Source organism: Netta rufina (genome assembly GCF_964035555.1).
Source record: "Netta rufina genome assembly, chromosome: Z".
Classification (NCBI taxonomy): domain Eukaryota; kingdom Metazoa; phylum Chordata; class Aves; order Anseriformes; family Anatidae; genus Netta; species Netta rufina.
The window spans coordinates 60893813-60913996 of NC_140126.1; the positions used below are offsets into that span (position 1 = coordinate 60893813).

At 39.2% G+C, this 20184-nt stretch overlaps 1 protein-coding gene across 1 annotated transcript in view; it reads right to left on the bottom strand.

Annotated features, from left to right (window-relative positions):
- Positions 1 to 19818, bottom strand: part of SRFBP1 (serum response factor binding protein 1) — a 75140-nt gene extending 55322 nt beyond the window's left edge. Inside the window, exon 1 of the mRNA XM_084304939.1 lies at positions 19708 to 19818. Coding sequence (XP_084161065.1) covers positions 19708 to 19737 — 30 coding nt within the window. The 5' untranslated portion in view covers positions 19738 to 19818. The remainder of the gene's footprint in view (positions 1 to 19707) is intronic.
- Between the last annotated feature and the right edge of the window lie 366 nt (positions 19819 to 20184).

Below are 20184 nucleotides of genomic sequence, written 5' to 3' on the forward strand. Positions count from 1 at the left end.
AATGTTTGTGGATGACACTAAGCTGAGTGGTGCAGCTGATACAACAGAAGGAAGAGATGCCATCCAGACGGGACGGCTTGGGAAAGAGGCCCATATGAACCTCATGAAGCTCAACAGCACCAAGTGCTGCACCTGTACCAGAACAATCCCCAAATTAACGTAGGCTGGGAGATGAAGATGGAGAGCTGCTCTGGAGAAAAGGACTTGGGGGTACTGGTGGATGGGAAGCTTGACATGAGCCAGCAGTGAACACTTGCAGAAGTGTTGGCCAGAAGGTGATCGTATTCTGGGGTGCATCAAGAGTGTGGTCAGCAGGTCAAGGGAGGGGATTGAACCCAACTACTCCACTCTCATGAGACCCTACCTGTAGCACCCAGCTGTGGGGCCCTCCCTGTAAAAGAGACCTGTTAGAGCAGATTTAGATTAGATATAAGGAAGAAATTCTTCACCATCAGGGTGGTGAGGCACTGGACCAGGTTGCCCAGAGAAGCTGTGGCTGCCTCATCCCTGGAGATGTTCAAGGCCAAGTTAGACAGGCTCTGGGAAGTCTGATCTAGTTGAAGATGTCCTTGTCCATTGCTGGGTATTTGGAACTGGATGGTCTTTAAGGTCCCTCAAACCATCCTGTGATTCAGTATCTGGCAAGAAAAAGAAATCCCCAATTTGCTCAGACATATATACTTGGCTTGTTAGGTCAGAGGTTGTACTCTGTGATCTTGGAGGTCTCTTCCAACCTAGATGTTTCTGTTATTCTGTGAAGAGGTTGTCTGCCAAATCAAAAGAGGATGATCCCCAGGAAATATGGAGTCTAACAAGTCTCCATTTAAAGACATCATAAGAACTATATTTAACCCAGCATTTAGAAATTAAAAAATTTCTCAAAAGAGAAATTAACAGTTTCAGCCACTGACTTCTTATTGCAGGCTGCTCCTGCCTTTGACAGGTGAAAACCACCTCCAGAGCTTTTCCCTCTCACATGGTAGCCCTACAAAACCTTCCCCAGTCCTCAGCAGTTTCACAACTGACTATGTCCAAGCGGGGGGAACAGAGAGAAAACAGAAACTCACAGAAGACTGTTTAACCACATCTTTGATCTCCAAGTTTCCTCCTGGTATCTTCTGCAAGAAATTCATCTGGTTTGAATAGTGATATTTCAGCCATAGTTGCCAAGTTACTTAATTTCAACTAACAAAGGACTTGACAGGTCTAAATTAGTGCCGGAATCAGTGCTGGAGTTACTGGAAGTTGTTTTTGATCACATACATTATGCCCTTTTAAATTAACAGAGCATAGACATTGTATAGAATAAAAAATATCTGCAATAGTAAAGAAATCTATTATGAGAGTCTCCCATACAAATTAATTGTTGCAAAAGAACTCTCATGAAAATGTTCATGTTTCCTGAAGAGAAACCTAGTGAATTTGTAAAGAACCAAAAATAAAAGCTTGTTTTCGGTTCCAAATCCTGAATCACGACAAAAAGGTCCTCAGATCTGTGATGGCAACAAAACCACATAAAGCAACGGGGACAATATGACAGTACAGGCACACTTCACATTCAAATTTACATGACTAGTCAAAGGTATTTGTGTTCACATTTCTAAGACAACAGCAGCAAAGTTCTCAGCGAAACACTACATGAGAATAAAATGTTATGCTTGGCCAATTCTGAAACTTGTTTTGAGGTCTGTACAGGCAACTTGCCTCCAAACTAAACTAGTGTTCAGCCAATTAGAAAAAATAGAGGAAAGTGTGACTAAAGATTTGTAGATGTATCAAGAAAGGTACGTGTCTATTCTGAACTATAGCATCAACTATGCCTCAAAAAAAAAAAACCCACAAAATCTTCAACTAATTATAATCCAATGGATTAAGAGCAAAAAAAGAAAAGCAACATTTTTATGCCTAAAACTTGTTTAATATAATATACTCTAAAAGACTGACAATTAGAAGATCTGTATAGATTTATAACATGAAATTTTTCTTTATAACATGAAAGTTTTTCTTTCATATTATCATGTGCAAAAACTAGTTCCATAAATGAATATACCTGAAAGACCTAGAACATCTTAAATTCTTCTTAACTTAAAGTTAATACAAGCTTACTTATGCAGCTGACCCCAGTTATCCAAAATTCATGGAAGCCAAGAAACTGATGGTCATGTCTTTTCCCTCCGAACAGTTTGAAGCACACACAACCGTTCTCCTTAGGATTCAGCCCATAGGGTGCTGAACATCTTGATCATGACCCAATAATGCACTTAAAGTATTAAACCCTTAAAAACAGCACTGGACAACAGATGGGAGTTTCTTCATCCACTTCTGCTTTATGCCAGCTCACAGTCTAGTTCGAGTTCCTGTACAAGTACAAATCTATCTGTTCTCATCATTGAAGGCCTCTGCATCGAACCTAATCAAGTGAAATAAACTCACCAAGAGGGGTTACAGTGTTCTGAAATATCCATACAATTACACAAACATGCAATCGATGAACCAAGACCTTCCTCCTCTCCCCGGCACAGTGAGGTCCCTACTGTATGAAGACTGTATTCAGGGTCCAGACACAACTGAAGAAATTTTCATTTACAGTTTGAAGACACTCCAAAGCAATGCTCTGTAATTTTACATAGAAATGCTTGAGTCCAGTTGAGTCCATGAGAGACATAAGGTCTCTCACGTCTTTCCCTAAGAAAAGCTGCAACAAAACCAGATACATGCACTGGAAATGCTCTCATGGTATCAGCCATGAATCCTTTGATATTACATGAAGAAAAAGAGGGTAGTTCTGAGTTTGCTTCTGTACTTGAGGCCAACAGGTTCTATTTGACACAAAGTTCAAGCATAATATCAGAGTAGGATGACAACAAAAATTCAAGAAACTACCTTGTAAATTGCATCTCAGAAAAGAGCCTATTTTAAATACACCTAATCATATCACTACCAACAAATTCTAACGTAACTGCAAAAGCTGGGTCTCATTTATAACAGTTTGTTCATTAAACAGCCACTAGCTGTATTTCAGCCTTAGAGGAGCCCTGTCATGAGAAAAGAATCCCAGCATACTGCAATAAGATTCTGTTCCATTAACAGCAGAATGGCTCAAGGCAAATAGAAAAAAGATATTTAAATGTACCCAAAGGCAAACAACAGCTTGTTGATGGTATTTCACATTTTTTCCTGAACCCCCTAAAGTTTAAGTAGCCTTGCTTATATACAAAGGGAAAAATTCACCAGAAATGCACCAAAAACATTTGCAAATATTGCTTAAGTTATGTGCAAACAAATTCCACAAGAAATCCAGTTTAAAAGACAAAAAAAAAAAAAAAGGAAAGAAAGTACTGAAGAGACATTGACTACTTAAATACATAGCAAGAAAAACATGGAACTAAGTAATGTTTCAGTTTTCACCAATCCTTCCTTTCCTAGCAGAGGGCACACCAAAAGTATTGGTTTCATTTTTGTTACTTGGCAGTCTGCTAACCAAGAAATTACCATGGCAACCTAGTATTCTAGACGTTAATTTTTGGTGCTATTTGGCAACAGAGAGCTTTCAAATTCAAAACACCTGCAGCTAGATCACTTATTAGCCAAAACTAACAATAGTATATAATCTTTTGAGTGAATGATTTCAGTGAAAAAATGTTTCTGGAACTTCATTACAAATATTTCTCTCCATTATCTGGAATGTCACTTGAAATATCTAATGATTTTTGAGATTCTTAGGAAAAGTTAGTAATTGCCAAGTTTACTTTTTTTTAAAAAAGTCACTATATTACAGTATATATTTTATACATGTCAAAATATCTGGAAGTAGTCAGTATTAGACTTATTATAGCTTCACGTATTTGCATTATAAAAACATATGTAAGCAGGGAGAGAAAGGCAGCAAGAATAACACATACACAGCGACATATAAAGATCAGGGCTCAGTCGTTCAGTTCCATGACAGTTTTACACAAATACACATCCACAAAAAATATCCTAACCTTACCAAAAAACAAACCAAGGTTAGTCTTCAGCCAGATCAGTTTCCTGAGTTGGTTCCCCTCATGGCCACATGAATGCTGGCCAGTTCCAGGGCAAAAGAACAAGGTGGGAACATACAGATGGAGATGGAGGGAGAGACGGGATACCACAAACCAGACTAAAATCAGTAAGCTATCCCTTTATTTGATACAAGGATCAAGTCCTAGCATAAGAAGAGCTAAGGAACACACTGTTTCTTTTAGCTAGGGTCTTCTATTTTATTACAATATTAGTCTTGCTTTTTCCATCTTCAGCTACACGCAATCACATTTGTACCAAGTGGACTGGGCAGGACCATAATGCATCAACACAAATGGTATGCAAGTTCATGAAACATGGGACAGCTTTTTTCGGGACTAAAACACAGCACCCTGCTGCCCAGAGCGGGCAGAGGTGCACTGCTGGAGGCACCTGCAGAGCAAAGCACCCGCAGTCTCTCAGGATTTGGGCACTCACGTCATCAGGCTCCCCACAAAGACTCCTTAAGATGAATGGGGAAAAGCTTGCTGCCCTCTTGGGCATGTTTCCACCTTTCTCATTGGCAAAGCAATGCACGCACTCCTTGTGAATTACCATCAAACCCTTTCTCTGCTGTCTGACTATGCTGCTTTCCTCATACCTTCTCAACTGAAGCACTGAAATGAGCTTTTTGGTATTATATTTTGAAATATAAATTTATTTATTTATTTATTTTTAAATACAGGACTGATTTTTCTCCTGTGTGGAGAACAGTTGTCATTTCTACCATAATTTCTCCAAATGGAAACCGCAATGAGTACTCAGACTGCTAGTATTTTCATCTAAAGGTTTTGAGAAGCGATTCAAAATATCTCAGATAGTTGGGAGGGAGTAAGGATAGTCTAGAATTACTTGCTCATTGCCAAAGACCGAAATTTAATGGATTTACTGCTGCAAAATCGGTGTCTCATTGTAAAGAGTCAGGCTGCATGCAGTACTTCAGAAAGCATTTGAGCTCTCAAGTCCAAACCAGGATCATGAGCTAGCTAGACATATTTCTGCACCCTAAAAAAACAGTGGTAGCTGTAAAAGGACAGAGTAAAACTAAACATAAAGAACTAGTCCACAGATGCCACACTAGACAAACCAGCATGAGTTACCACATGGACAGAAAAAATAAAAAAATAAATACGTATATTTATATATATATATGCACACACACACAAGTCCTCCAAACCTGAGGACTAGCAGAAGGTGACTTTGTAACCCTGTATTTAATTGATCAGCTGGACACACATTCGAAAACCCACAGCTAGCACTCTGCTCAAGTATTTCCAAGGAATGTTGCAGGGGGATGTGATTAAGGCAGTCAACACAACCGCACACTAATCAGTGGATTTATATGTTCAAGATTTCTTAATTAGACCACTGATCTAGCTAGAAGCCTCATGTGAATTTCATCCCTCCTTATGCTTTGATTTCACAGAAAGACAGTAATAGAAACTACAATAGTGATGTAAGAATTATCAGAATAAATACACATGAATAAATATTGAGAGTAGCAAGGTTTTTTTTTTTTTTTTTTTTTTTACTTTTACTCTTCAACAGGTGGACTTTCCAAAAGTAGATGAAGAAGAGTGCACTGCTCCCATGATAACATTACGAATTCTAAATAATCTTAAGCACAACATCATACCTTGACTAACAATCTGTGTAACTTTTTGCAGTCATCATACAAATCATGAACATTACCCAAGCATGCAGAGTTCAACTGGTGCCATAAAAAAAACAAAACAAAACAAAAACACCTCTGGCAGAACTGGGTATGGAACCTGTTCATACAACAGTCAGAAACACACCACCACCATTCCCAGTATTAAAGGGGAGGGAGTATTGATTTGTTGAATCTCCACCCAGTGTGTCTTAAATTGTGATGTTGCTACTCCCTCTTTTTCCATTTTGAGAAAGAAAGGCATCTTTCTATATAAGTGGCATGTTGTATAAAAAAACAAACAAACAAAACACAACCCTCTTCAGAAAATATTTTACATTTAAAAAAATACAATTCATGTTAAAGCTTTTTAAAGGTTAGAAGTTTAACATCCTTTTATCTAAAAACAAGCTTGAGCAACACTGTTGAGCACTTGCCGCCCTCCCAGTTACGACAATTCACAAACTAAAGCATTAACCTTAATCACCAGTGAGGAGCTACAGCTCTCACTTCTGACTGCCCGGTACATGATCAGCAATGGCTTTAAATGTGCGTGAAATTCAGGCCAGCTGTCAGAGCCCCAAACCATCAAGGAATGGACTTGTCTGACCGAACACGTGGACAATGGACTCCTAGCTACGTAAGTCAGTAGGGATCTACCACGTACCAACTCCTTTGCAACAGAATCTGAAACTGGAGCAACTGAATAAGCGTCATTCCTTCTTGCAAGCAGAGAAGCAGCAGAACAACCAGCTGGCCGTTCAGCTGAAAGAACAAACCAGCACATCAGGTCATTTTCCCTTATTCTATCTCAGTAATGGGATATAAGCCACTCGAAAAAGGGCACAGTAGCAATGTTTACCAGAGGAGAATGGTAAGAGAGTGAGTAAGTTCTGACAAACTGTAAACAGTGTTCTGTTGTAATCTTCTTTACTTTCCCTCACTTACTTGCTCCTCTACTTCCACACAGCAGTTCACTGTTGAATATTCCAAATAACTGGCTAGTAAATCGTGCTGAATTAAATGATTTCAAGCATCCTCACAGCATTCTTCTAGTTAACCAGCTGCTCCTTGCATGCCTCGGTTTGCTTTCAAAGAACTGCATGACATGGGCTTTCATGCATCATCTATCACCCGCCCACGGGCCTCCAATATCCTTTGCCCAAGCAGTCAGCATGCCACAGGAGCAACTGCAGGTCAACTGTCTCAACTCAGAATACAGGGTTCGGGCAATTAACGACTGCTGTTGCAATGAGATGGTGGTATTGGCCTCTTAAGTCACCATAGAAAACTTCAGAGTCCTGAGAGCCAGCACATTACTACTTTTCTCAGCTATCCTGTAAGAGCAGAGCATTAAAACTTTGTGTATTCTGGAATTAAATTTGTTAACCTAGTTTCTGAGGAAATTAAGTTTGTCATCACATTGTTTGCCTGTCAGTATCTCTCCCCAGTAACTTTCAGGCTTAAGAAACAGACACCAGGCCTGACAAATCACCACAGGCCAGAGCTCCCGCACATTTTATGAAAATTGGTAGCTGAATAGGTCACGAGAACTAAAATTAGCTTGTCAAGCATGGAAGATACATAAGCAGAATTCGTATCTTTTCCATGTGGGCTGCCAATTTGCATGCATACTCGCTCACCAGCATGTCTGGCTCTGAACCAGCCCCAGAGCACCAGCCACATCTCTGGGTCAGCCAAACAGGTGGGAAACATGGTCTGTAACTACAGCTACCGCTTAGTGCTCACAGAGGGCAAATCCCTGGACAATAAGTAAAAAACTGTACAGACAGAGGACGAACTGAGGATATCAGTATGAGGTTTTAAGGAACACTGGATGCAAAGTTGTAAGGCTTCACTGGTTCTGCTGCTTATGTATTAAGTATGTTTTACTCTTACACGTTCTTTGGGCTGATGCTTTTAACCTGGTGACCGAAGTTCCAAGGGGAATTAGGACCTGACACCTTGCTGAAGTGGATAAATGAAGGTGAGGTTCTTCCGTGCAGGAGATATCACGTAAAATGAGACATTTTTATTCTGATTTGAATTATCTTCAGCTCAGACTAGTCCCCCATACAGAGATAACAGGGAATGGGTGGGATGCCTGCGAAAAATTATAGTTGCACAACACCTGGCAAATATCTCTGTCTTAATATTACCAGAGAAAGCACTAAGTATTTTTGTGAAGCTGTCGTTCAAAAACAGCCATTCATTTCATAGTAAGACACCCACTTCAAACTCACCCACTTCAATGTCACCATACAGTTGTTATTATGCAGACAGAGAGGAATCATAAAAGGAAAATGGTTTCAAGTTAATAAAACAACACAAAACTTCATTATTATTTGAATGCTAGTACCAGCTGAGGAATGATAATATCGGAGAAACACTGCTTAAACTGCTTTTCCATTTCTCTGTAAATATGAAAGATAAGAAATGGTTTGTAATTTCCAGATTGTATATAAAGTACATCCAAACTGTGCTTTTGTGAAAAATGAAAATAAAAGTACTTCACATTATTATTACCAAAAAAAAACAACCAAACACCACCACAAACGTATACATTTTTAATATCCACTATTTTTCTTGAAATTCTTCCTCAGCAAAGTATCTCCCAGTCCATACATGTAAGAAGGGAAATCTGGAAAATCAAAAGACAGAAAGGCTTCTTCAACTATGTGAAAACTGCCAACAGAAAGAGGGGAAGGCCTCAACTATCAACTCCTACCAGTGAAGTGAAACTCAAACCATTAAGTTTAAATGCATTCTGGATAGAAGTAAAGCATGTCTCATATTAAACCTTGCAGCAGGTAAACCAAATTTTCATCGTATGAGTAAATATCACCAGTACTGGTGGACAGTGGAGACAGAGGAATACGCAGCACTCCTTGCACTACACAGGTCCTGCAAGCTGAAGGAATTTCTGCCATGCAAGTGTACTTTAGCCGTAACATTTTTTCTTGTCTCTAATCAGTAACCCTGAAAGTTTCTACCTTCTTGTCTGAAGGCAGAAGTATGATTCTTCAAAATTCAGACAGGAAAGAAAGTATATGCCTAGCAACACAGTACTGCATCATGAGGGAGATAAGCAGAGAGGTATGTCACAGAACAAGGGAGTATAAAGAAAGTGAGAAATGGTGTCCCGTCCAACAAGGTGATAAATCTCCAACCCTTGCCAGACCAAAACAAACAAACAAAAAAACACAGAACAAAACCAACAAAACACCATAAACCATAAGCCCTTTGTTTTCATGCCTGGAAAAAACAGCTGTGGTAATAAACATTTAATAAGGATGAAACATTCAGAATTTCAAAGGAAGAAATCCAGGAAGGGAAAGCCAAAGAAAAGAAAGGGAAAGAAAGGGAAAACCAAAGGAAAGAAAGGGAAAGCCATGAGATAACCTGAAGCCAGTGAAAGAATAGAAAAACGTATGTAATTTTCCATTTCCTAAATATTTTGAACTTTTCGATAGTTTTCCACAAAACTGTCGTCTTCCTTATTTTATTGATAAGTGCTAACAAAAGACAACTTCCAACTTATTTTACTAAGGTACGCCTAGTCTAAGGCTGTTCATGTGCCCTATGCAGCCCCTAGCACAAAGCTACCTACCACGCATATCAATTACACATATATCAACACATTGAATGAGTACAACACCAGTTCAGGCCTACAGTGTGCTAATGAGTGACAAAAAAAGCCATAGCCTCAGGGACCACACTCTGATAACCACTGATAAAAAGGCAATTCAGTTTGCATAACCAATTTTTTGGAGTTGTTCAAAGAGGATGAGTATTCTGCTAGTGCACCAAAAAGTGGGGTGAGCTCTTGGTTTCAAACATGAAACAACATTAACCATGTGTCAGATTACAAAGCACAGCATGCTATTTCCCCTACAATGCCTGCCTCCCCCCTCCCCACTTTTCTTCCATCAAGATCATTTATTCTAGCATGTCTCTGCATTTTTTTTTTTGTTTAACAACTACAGATTAGGCCAAATAAATCTTAAAACAGAAAGAGAAGCCCTACATATTTAACAGCACTACCATATAACTTATTTAATGTACTTTTCAGTAAGTGTAGAAAATACAAAGAACACAGAGTTTACAGAGTTTAAAACATCCCTCCAGATATCTGGTTGACACTGTTTCACAAACACACCTTCAATTCTTCATTGTGCAGTTGACAAAACCCCAGATCTAGAAGATACAGTAACCATGCCAGTGTTAGTAAGAACTTACAGTTGCACAGGACGGTTCCTGCAGAACCTTCTTTGTTCTGACATGACAACTGCTCTCACATACACACCTGTTTTATATATGTTGTATTCACTGTTCAGCCATTTAGAACTTCTTTCCTAGTTTTCCCACCTGAAGAGTGGCTTTTTACCCAGGCAGACAATGACAGAACAAGAGGGAATGGCTTTAAAATAAAAGAGGAGATTTTAAAATAAGAGAGGAGATTTCGATTAGAAGTTAGGAAATTCTTCACTGTAAGGGTAGTGAGGCCCTGGCACAGGTTGCCCAGAGAAGCTGTGGATGCCCCATCCCTGGAGGTGCTCAAGGACAGGTTGGATGGGGCTTTGGGCAACGTGGTCTAATGGTGGCATCCCTGCCCACAGGAAGAGGGTGGAACTGAATGGTCTTTCCTTCCCCTTCCAACACAAAACTTTCCATGATTCTAGTATTGGGTTTTGGGGGCATTCCCTTCTCCTGAAGCTTGCTGCTTGCTTTGTTGATCTCCAGATTTTCCATACCAAACATAAACATTTTCCCTTATGAAACGTGTCCCTCATTCCATTCCCTCCTGACACACATCGCCCACTGATCATATTTGACTGATGGAATACCTGAAGTTCTGTCCCTCCTCCCTTCTTTCCATCACCCTTGTTATTTCTGAGCTGCTAACAACAGCAAGCAATCACTTTGACAGCCTGTTGCTTTATACTCTTCTCTGGAATTCCTATCTCATCGTGCAATTAAGTGTTAGTTATGCTATCCTTCCTATGCAGCAGTCCCCCAGTGATCTTTCCCTCTGGATGAAATCCCTTATTTGTTCCTAGGAACCAGCTGCTATTCAAAAACAGTTCTTACCAGCCTCTCAGGCAAGCAGTCTACCGATCAGCACATAAGCATATCTACACAGGACCTCAGACTTTTTTCTGATGTATTCTCATAAAACTGCAAAGAGGAATGGCTAATTCTGAAAAAGATGAAGATAGCTTATTATCACAGAAAAAAAAAAAAAAAAGTAAGAAGCCATCTACTCAATGAATTGTAATAGGTAAAAAATTAATGGAAACTGTTCCCTTAGGTGCTTAAGGATTCAGATATTCACACCCAGCACTTACTGGCAGCTCTATGCCAATGATATACTGTAGGTACTGCTTATATAAAATCTTGTTTCTCCGTGCTGCTCAAATAATTTTTTGAAAGGGGTGGGCTTTCTTTGAATACTTTAATTCAAGACAAAATAAATTTAATTTCAATATTTTTAGTTTGAAAAAATTTAAGAGTTATACCTGCTGGAAGACGTTTTGTTTTCCATTGGCCCATTTTGCATTGCTGGCTAGTTTGCATTTTCCATTGGAAGTATCAAGGTCAGAATTTAGGGAAATGACCTACAAACTCCTGAACCGCAGACCAAAAAGAAAAGAGAAATAATGAAGACAAACATAATTTTAAAGCCATTTTAAAAACATGTTTGGAGACCTTTATTTGAAACTGGCTTATTGTCGTTTTAGGTATTTGGAAAAAGAGTAAGCCAAATCAGAAGATGGCACTCTTTTTCTTAAATAGCTTCCAAACAAAGAGCCATTCCAGGTTCACTGCTCACCTTACCTTAACACACACACGCCCTAAGAATGGGAAACATGAAGTCCCTAACATTTTACTCCTCACCCTGAGCTCCTGCTCCTACTGGGGTGGTACTCCTCACTTCTGCTGCCAAAAAGGACATGACATGTTTGAGATTGCATTCTTCCATAGTGTATTAATTTCAAAGACTTTCTGATCTGATTTCTTATCTTGCCAAGCTGCTAGACAGTCATATCTTAAGCTAACAGATGTCCGATTCAACTTCTGAGAGATGCTTTATATCCAATGTTTGCATAAATAAAACATTTAAACAAGTCTACTAATGTATGAGAAACCAGCTTCCGTCACAATTGGATTGATCCAATCAGATCTCTAGATTTTACACTCGAATTAGTGAATTAGAGCCCCTAAATTATCTCTGGCCAGTATTAAGCTTGCTAATGATTTCAATAGAAGTTCTCTAAGAGACTTACAGAAATACTTCACTGGACTCAATTTTGGCCTGTTTACTCATTACAGAATGATGATGAACAGAACATTTTCATTCTAAAAACACGATAATTGATTCACATTCCAAGTAAATTTTGACTATATACACACACACATTTCATTTAGTACTAAATGCAATATGAATTCATCGTTGTAACCCATCTTTGCATCAGAAATAATGTATTTGTAACTGTTCATACAAAACCAGTACAAGATTTTAAAATCCCTTTCCCTGAGATGACTTAAAGGGCAATCAAAGAGTCACTGAATGTAGTAACTGATCACTTCTGTGTAAAAAACCCTAACAGAAATTTTTTTCCCTTAATTGCTCTCCACTACCAATCTCCACAGCATAAAATAAACTAAAAGAAACTTATCACTGGTGAATTTATCATCAATTGTTGATGATAAATTCACAATTGATTACTATTCTTCTTCTAGGACACTCCTCTACCCTAAAAATCTAGTAGGAAAAAATGCAACACCATAATATTCCCCTTTTCAATCAGTTCACCCTTTCTTCTTTTTCATTTGGCAGCAAGCTTTATACCCAGTAATGCAAAGGTTGTAGAAAGATGTCTGCTATAACAGCAGTAAGCAATTCAGCACATTTACTACAATAAAAAGGATTTCTATAAGAATATATATATTTCAAGCATGCATATACACCTATAAATTACATCCGATAAAAGTCTAGAGTGTGTACTGCAAGTATCTCAGTTCCTTTAAAAAACAAGTTGCAAAGTTTCCCATGACTGTTTGCATGTTTTTTTCATTATTGTATACTACCACACCAAGGAACCACAGATGTTTTGTTTTATGAGAGCATCTTGCTAGCCTACGTGGCCTACCACACACACTTTATATAAACCACTTGAGTTAAGGAAAAGTTTTCATTTCTGTCCTGAAGTACGGTAGTTTGATAAGGGCTGTATACAATACTGCCAGAAGAAGGCAAAAAAAATAGGCACAGTTTGCCATGTTTAATTGATTCAGTAATCTGATGAAAGAAAATCTGTGTGAATGGCTGATCAGAATTTGCTGTTAATACTCGTATAACTGATGATGTGGCAACTCTAGAAACTTTAGAAACAGCTGCTGGAACAGTTCCTAGAAAAAAAAAAAAAAAGCCACAATTCCTCAGAATTCTATCTCACAGAGTATAAGTTTGGAAATTTCATAAGCTTTCAAAAGACCTTTTCCTTAGGACATTTACATGGTCTGTAAAAGAATGTCAGTAATTTAACACTTGAACTGTTTTAAACAGAATTCAAGCCCAATGTAGCACAGTTTTTTCTCCTGCAAGAAACTGTTGTGCTTAGAATTATTTATTAGTAACACAAGTAATGCAAGAATTTTTACATGCATTTCCACAGAGCTAAAATATGACTGCTGCCAAGTATTCCAGAGTTTAAAGAGAAAGCACTGCTAGCTTTCTAACTTTGCAGAGACTTGTAATTTACAGCAAAAAGTAGCAATTTGCCAATATATTGAGGAAAAAAAAAAAAAAAAAAAAGGAATAGATTAGCTATCTGGTTTTGAACTGTGTAGGTTTTAAAGATAAAAAAAAGGGGGGGGGAGGGTTAAACTCCTGTATTTTCTTATACCTTTCCAATGAAGTTTAGTCTGATTTCAGTGACATGTAAGAGACTGTGTGACCAGCTCCAATGAAGTATTTAAGACCATGCACAGATCTTGGCAATGCCACAATTCAGCCCACAGCCAGCTTCAATTTCTACCACAGAACATCCCCAGACACCTGTACTTTTTTCAAAAGTATCTAAGTGCAAACACTTGATATCAAGATTAATTCTGAAGTGGTCACAGATGAGCCTAAAGTTGACCTAAGTTGCCTAAGAGATATCAGACACAGCAGATAGCTCAGGGTACCAGGATGGGTGTCCACCACCAGCAAAGAGTCTGGATTTTGTAGCACTTCCCAGAATTGAAAAGATTAAGATTACAAAATGAGTTCAGTGAGAGGGAGTTTAAGATAGCTGCTTCTGCTTAAGGAGAGTGTCTTGGCCAACATGCTACTGTAACATGGTGCTGGAACAAACAAGAATCACAAGCCAGAGACAAAATATTAAAAGAGAAGTCATCTGTAGACCTGCAAGAGGAATTTCTTCAGGGTAAATAGTTCTGAGTTCCGGTATTTCCTTTGAGGGAGCTCATGTATTTTATGTTAATTGGTGGATAAGCAGCCTTTGGAGCACAGCCAAGAACTTTTCCTAAGGAAATTCTCCCACTGGTTAACTATACGACGAGGCTCCCCTCACCACGTCGAGTCTACCTTCTTTCCTTGACAGTAGCCTATTATTGCTATTTGTTAAAACTTGTGATTAGTGCTCTCTGCTGGTGATTGAGATCGCAGGATTGAACTCATCTCAGACAGATACTATAACCTTTTCTAACAAAGCCACAACACTAAAATGCAGCGTTTTCCTCAGCAGGGAGACACATGCCTTGAAAGAGAGCGTGGTATTTTGACATACGAGCAATCAGACATCGCGTAGCTCAGTGCAATACCAGGTAACTGGTCAGGCACCTCACCTCATACCCCACTCCCCCTTTAGACAGCTAAAAGGTCAGAGTAGAAGATTATTAAAGGAGCTCCTAGATTCACCACAGCCCAGAGGATAGCATACAAAATGGATCTTTGGGGGCAGCTACTATATTTCAAAGAGAAGCCTGCATAACCGCATTGGGCTGGCTGCCCAGTATTTCGGCCTGCTTTAAATACCATAATGCCTAACAGCACTCAGTCATTGTTATTTTGAAGGTTTCAGTCTAGGATTCTTTTTTATCACTGGTAAAGAAGGTCCAGGAATGCACTTAAAAACATCATAACATTCTTTAGGTAACACTAGCTATTTGGATATAATACACTAAAAAAACCCTCAATGCTCCCACCCAGTTTGTGCTCAAAAGTGAAAAGAGATTAAAAAAAAAAAAAATCTTGAAAGAAGACTGTGGGAAATAGAACTCCTGAAAATTACATTTCGACTTTACTCATTACAGGGCTGCAACTTGGTCTAAGAGCTCTTTTTCAGGTAAGAGAACAGGTGTTGTTTTTTCCCCTTCAGATACTCTTGTTCACATTTTCCAAAGATAAACTTTTGAAAGTGTAGTAGCGAAATGACATGATTCTTCTTACGTAAGGGTTAGTAACTACTCTCCAACGAGCTCATTCTTCAAGATTAGCAAGATCTAAGGACTCCTTTGGACTTCTCTTTGAACCCTTTAGTTTTCCTGTCCCTATAACCTTGATCACTAGTTGACTTCCACAAAAGGAACACCTGCTAGACAACAGAACTGTACACCATACAATCACCCTGGCTATTTAGGTTTGTTGGCTGAACGCTCTCCCCAGACCTTCTGTCTATGCAGAAGCAGAAAACCACCTCACCGAAAAGTTTATCCTGCTCAGAAAAAAAGGACGCATGGTCTTGTGGCTGCAGTGGGTGAGGAGCAAGAAGAGTGAGAAACTCCAGCACCTGATGCAGTGAGGCCCATGAAATCACGGCCTGAGAAAGATACAGCTGTGGCACGTCACATGTGACCATGATGCTACACTGAACAGCACAGCACTTCTGAAAGTGAAGACCCTTCAATGCTAAAAGATGGCCCAGTTTCTGCAGTCTGAAATGTGGGGGAAAAAACTAACCAGTAAGATACTGAATTACTTGCGTAAATTGTCATCAAACATCAATGAAAACACATAGATGTGTATCGCATCTGAGTGATGTGGCAGTCAAAATACTGAAGACTGGAAATAAGGAAGCACTTAAGCAACAGCAAATAAGTACCAGGGAGAGGTCCTGAACTACATTTTATCTGGAATGTCTCTCTGCAAAAATGGGGACTATTCAATGAACACAGAACTTCAAATTAATTTCATTTTTGGTAAGTTTTAAATTGAAATTTATGAAAACATGCTGGGCCTACTGGATCAGTAACAGAAATACACAATGTGCTAAGGGCTAGCTAAGATGTTGTGCTAATATTCTGCATTTAAAATACTTACCAAAATGATAAATGCATTTCTGAACTGTACAAGTCAATTCAGCTTCAGGAGGAATGCATGTGCCTCTCAAACATCCCCCTCCCTATTCTTCTTTAATAATTCCACCTGATATCCTGCTGAGAATACAACTTCTGGCTTCCACTATTACACAAAGTTTTATCACTGGAAGTTAAAAGAATATATTTGGCCTTACTGTTACAGGCTGATGCACAACAATGCGTGAGTGAAGGTACGCCTAAGGGCAAGCGTGGTAACTGATTTTCCATTGATGTCTGTTACCTAAGCTGTGACTGACAAATGCAAAACCAGCCTAGGCTACACGAGGCAAACCATATATAAATATCTACAAATTTACATTTCCTTCTTGTGCTGTGATAAAAGATGCAAGTTTCACACAATTAAGGATATAACAAACCACAGTTTCAGACCATATGCCAGTCATTTTCCACAAGTTAAAGCTCCCTCCCATGGCTTTGTGTGTGATTTTTTTCCTCATCATTCACACTATCCATCATTGACTCTGCTGTACACCAGTTTAAACACTTAACCACATGTCCAGATTGGTTTCTGACCATGTCATTCATCCACACTGCAGCCAAGTCAGGATGGCAGCCCTAAACTGAAAATGTAAAAGGGCCTGAGAACTGTCGTGCTGAACATTGCAGCACAAGGGTTTGTGACCCAGAAAACTGCTGAATGGAATCTACAAACTGGAGCCTGATTACAAATTTCCTTGTGCAGATTAAAGGAATTCTACATTTCTATTAGGAGCCTTAAAAGTTTGTGTGCATATATATCACTCCAAAGACAGACTTTTATCTTGACTTTACCTCGCAGTAAAAAAGGAAACCTTTACACTGAGAAGGATAAATATCTTCTAAAAAGCACAGCTTTATAAATAAAGCTAGACTTTATCTGAATCAGTAAGAAGTCCACAACATCATTAATGGCAGAAATTATTTTAGAGCACGTACCTAATTATTAAACACAAATTTAAGAGAAAAATGCAACTAATACAAAATTTCCATAACCAAACTTGGCAAATTCAGTTCATATGTCCCAGAGAAACAACTCTCAGCTCTGCAAAGGCTTAAGCTTGCTTTCCAAAATACAATGCCTCGCTAACACTCAAACTTAGGCCCTTACAGCACCAACTTAGGTACATATTAGAACTATGCGTTTTTAGAAGTATTCATGCAAAGATCATTTGCATTGGCTTCATGGGCTTTCTGCAGCTTAATTCCTTGAGGTAGTTGTAACCAAATGAATTCCAAGAAGACAAAAAAGGGGGGTAGAGAGAGAGACTGCCTCTACACGACACAAAAAACACAAGATAACACTATTAGAGAAGCATGAATTCTGAAGAAAAAAAAAGAAAGAGAAAAGAAAAGGCAAATCTGACTTGGTTTCCATTCACAAGCTTCTGTTCCATGCTGTTGTATATTGCTGATCAACAAAAATAATTTTTCACACTAAACACGTGGTCTTTCCCTTTAAACTTACCCTTGTCCATGGCAGTTGATGATTATGTGCTGCCATCTAGCAAACGCTTCCAGAAAAGTTTAGTTTATATGGTGCTTTTTTTTGTTGTTTTTAATATTGCAAGATATTTTGTGACAAGATACATCAATTTCTTTTAAAAGCTTTATAAAATAGGAAACACATATAGCACAGAAGTATTTTTTAAAGATTTCTTCAGCCTGTATGCCTTTAAGGTTAAACATGAGATAGGAATAGAAATATAGCTTACTATAGCCAAAAAAAATGCATGTTATATTTTAACTATGTGCAAAAAAGAAAGTCACATCTCCTAAGAAATATTGTATTTTCCGCTTCCTTCTAAAAAACTCTAAACTTCACTTCCCTCTTTCTGCAGCCATTACTTCTCCCTGCCACTTACTCTACCTTGGGCACAGAAATTGAATGACTGAATGTCTGAATTGAAAAAAAATAAAATAAATTAAAAAAAGAAAATCCTAACTTCTAACTTCACAGTCACAATATAGCACTGAAATTGCATCATCTTATCTGATGGCAGCAAGCTGATAGCTTCTTAAAATAGCAGATCTTGCTCCTTGTATTCAGATCTTGCTGTTTTCTGTAATTATCTAGGTATACATGCAATTAGAAAAAAAAAAAAAAAAAGAGCATTTATACACTTTTGGCAGAGTATCTATTTGTTGCCCTGGAAACACTGTGACAGTTTCTGGGGGTGTTACACTGATATCAACAACTGTGCATGAAAAAATAAAACAAAGGACAAGCAGAATGTCTAAATGCATTATTCTGTGGATAGCTAAATAAACTGCGTTTTCATAACCTTGTCTTAATTCACCTTATCACAATGACCGCAGTCCATCTCAATTTTACCCAGAATCCTCACCACTCTACAAAAACTTTCAATCTGTTCATACAGTGACCAAATAGTATCACAGTTTTTTTTTTCCATTTTTATTTCTGTTAGATCAGAACAACTGAGAGCTTGCTGCTTCGTGGAGTTACTATTTTCTATCCAAATTACACCTTTTAAAAGGCTTGAGGTCTCTACAACTTTACAGATTTTCTGAAATTATCAAATGAACTCAAGCTGTCAGAAAGGAGACAGCCTTTTACTTGTTTAATTTCCTTGGCGAATAAGACTTGCATTATATTAACAAAATTTTAACTTTCACATTTCTCTGTTGAGAAGAGGTGGAATAATCACCCAGTTCAATATCTGCTTTCCATTTGTGACAAAATACTTGCACACTTCATGACGATACTGGCACCTGAAGTTTGAACTTTTCATTAACAGTGCAAGGTTTTTTTTTTGTTTGTTTCCACCAGAGCAGTAATACCTGATACCCTGCCACTGAATTACACTGAACCTACTCAGACACAAAGTTATTTACTTCTCTCATCCAGAAACAAACTGAATAAATATATCTTATTAGCACAGAACAATTGTGCACAGAACAATACCCTCTTTCAAAGTGTATGAGTATACAGCTCTTACCTGTGCCAACATAGTTTATAGGAACACTGTAGCCACTGTGTAACAAAGTTTTTGCACACGAGTGACTATTCATTTCTTCAGTTACCATGTTTAGGTTATGTATTGAACACACAACAGGAAGTAATTGAAATAAAAGTCAATTAGTATCATGAACGGCATCAATTTATGTTACTGAGAAGTGTTCTTAAACTACTTCATCTTCCTGTACGTTGGTTAACAAAACATTGAAGCCTATCAAACTAAGATTACGTGACTCCATCATATAGCTTATTAATTAATTAATAAAGAAGTGTATCACCTATTTGACACTTAAAGTTCTTTCTGTAATAATTAGCATGATATGATATATATTGATATAGCCTGACAGGGGAAGAAATGTGTATGACCCCTAGTGCTTGTTTGCTGCAGAACGCCAAAGCCACACCGCACAAAGCTGCTTTTTACTTTCCGTACGCCTGCCCCTTAGCAGGCTGGACGAATATCCCCAAAAAAACCGATAGTTTTAAACACCGGGCTTCCTCAAACCACCCCTTCACTCGTGCCCACACCCCACCACGCCACCTTTACCAGAGAAAGGCAGACATCTTTTAACGGGACGACAAATCCTCTCAGCAGCACCCCAGTAAACGGCGAGCGGCCGTTAAACCGCCCGCGGCCGTTAAACCGTCCCCCCCCCCCCCCCCTCACCTCGTTGTTGAGGTTCAGCACCGGGCCCATGGCGCCGGGACCCCGCGCACGCCGCCGCCAAGCGAAACCCCGCGCATGCGCCGCGCCGGGCTGGAAACTCGGTGGTTGGAGGCCCGCTCTATGCCGCGTCTCTATGGTCCCGCTCCTCCCGCCCCGCCCCGCCCCGCCTCAGCCGCGGCTTCCCCTCACTCCCCCCCCCCCGCCCGTCCCAGTAACGGTCATAACGGTCGTAACGGCCGTAACGGCCCCTTCTTCCCCCCGCCTCTTCCAGCCTCGGGGGTGCTCGTCAGCAGGCTGGGTGCTGGCCCCTGGATGGCGGTGTTGTGCCTGGGAGTTGCGCCGCCTGGTCTGGCGTGGAGGAGCTGGGGGCATTTTTGGCCGGTGTCCGGGCATCGCCTGTGGGCACACGAAGTAAAGCAAACCAAAAAAGAAATAAATAAAATAAACCAAAAGTACTTTGAGCGCGTTCACTCATAG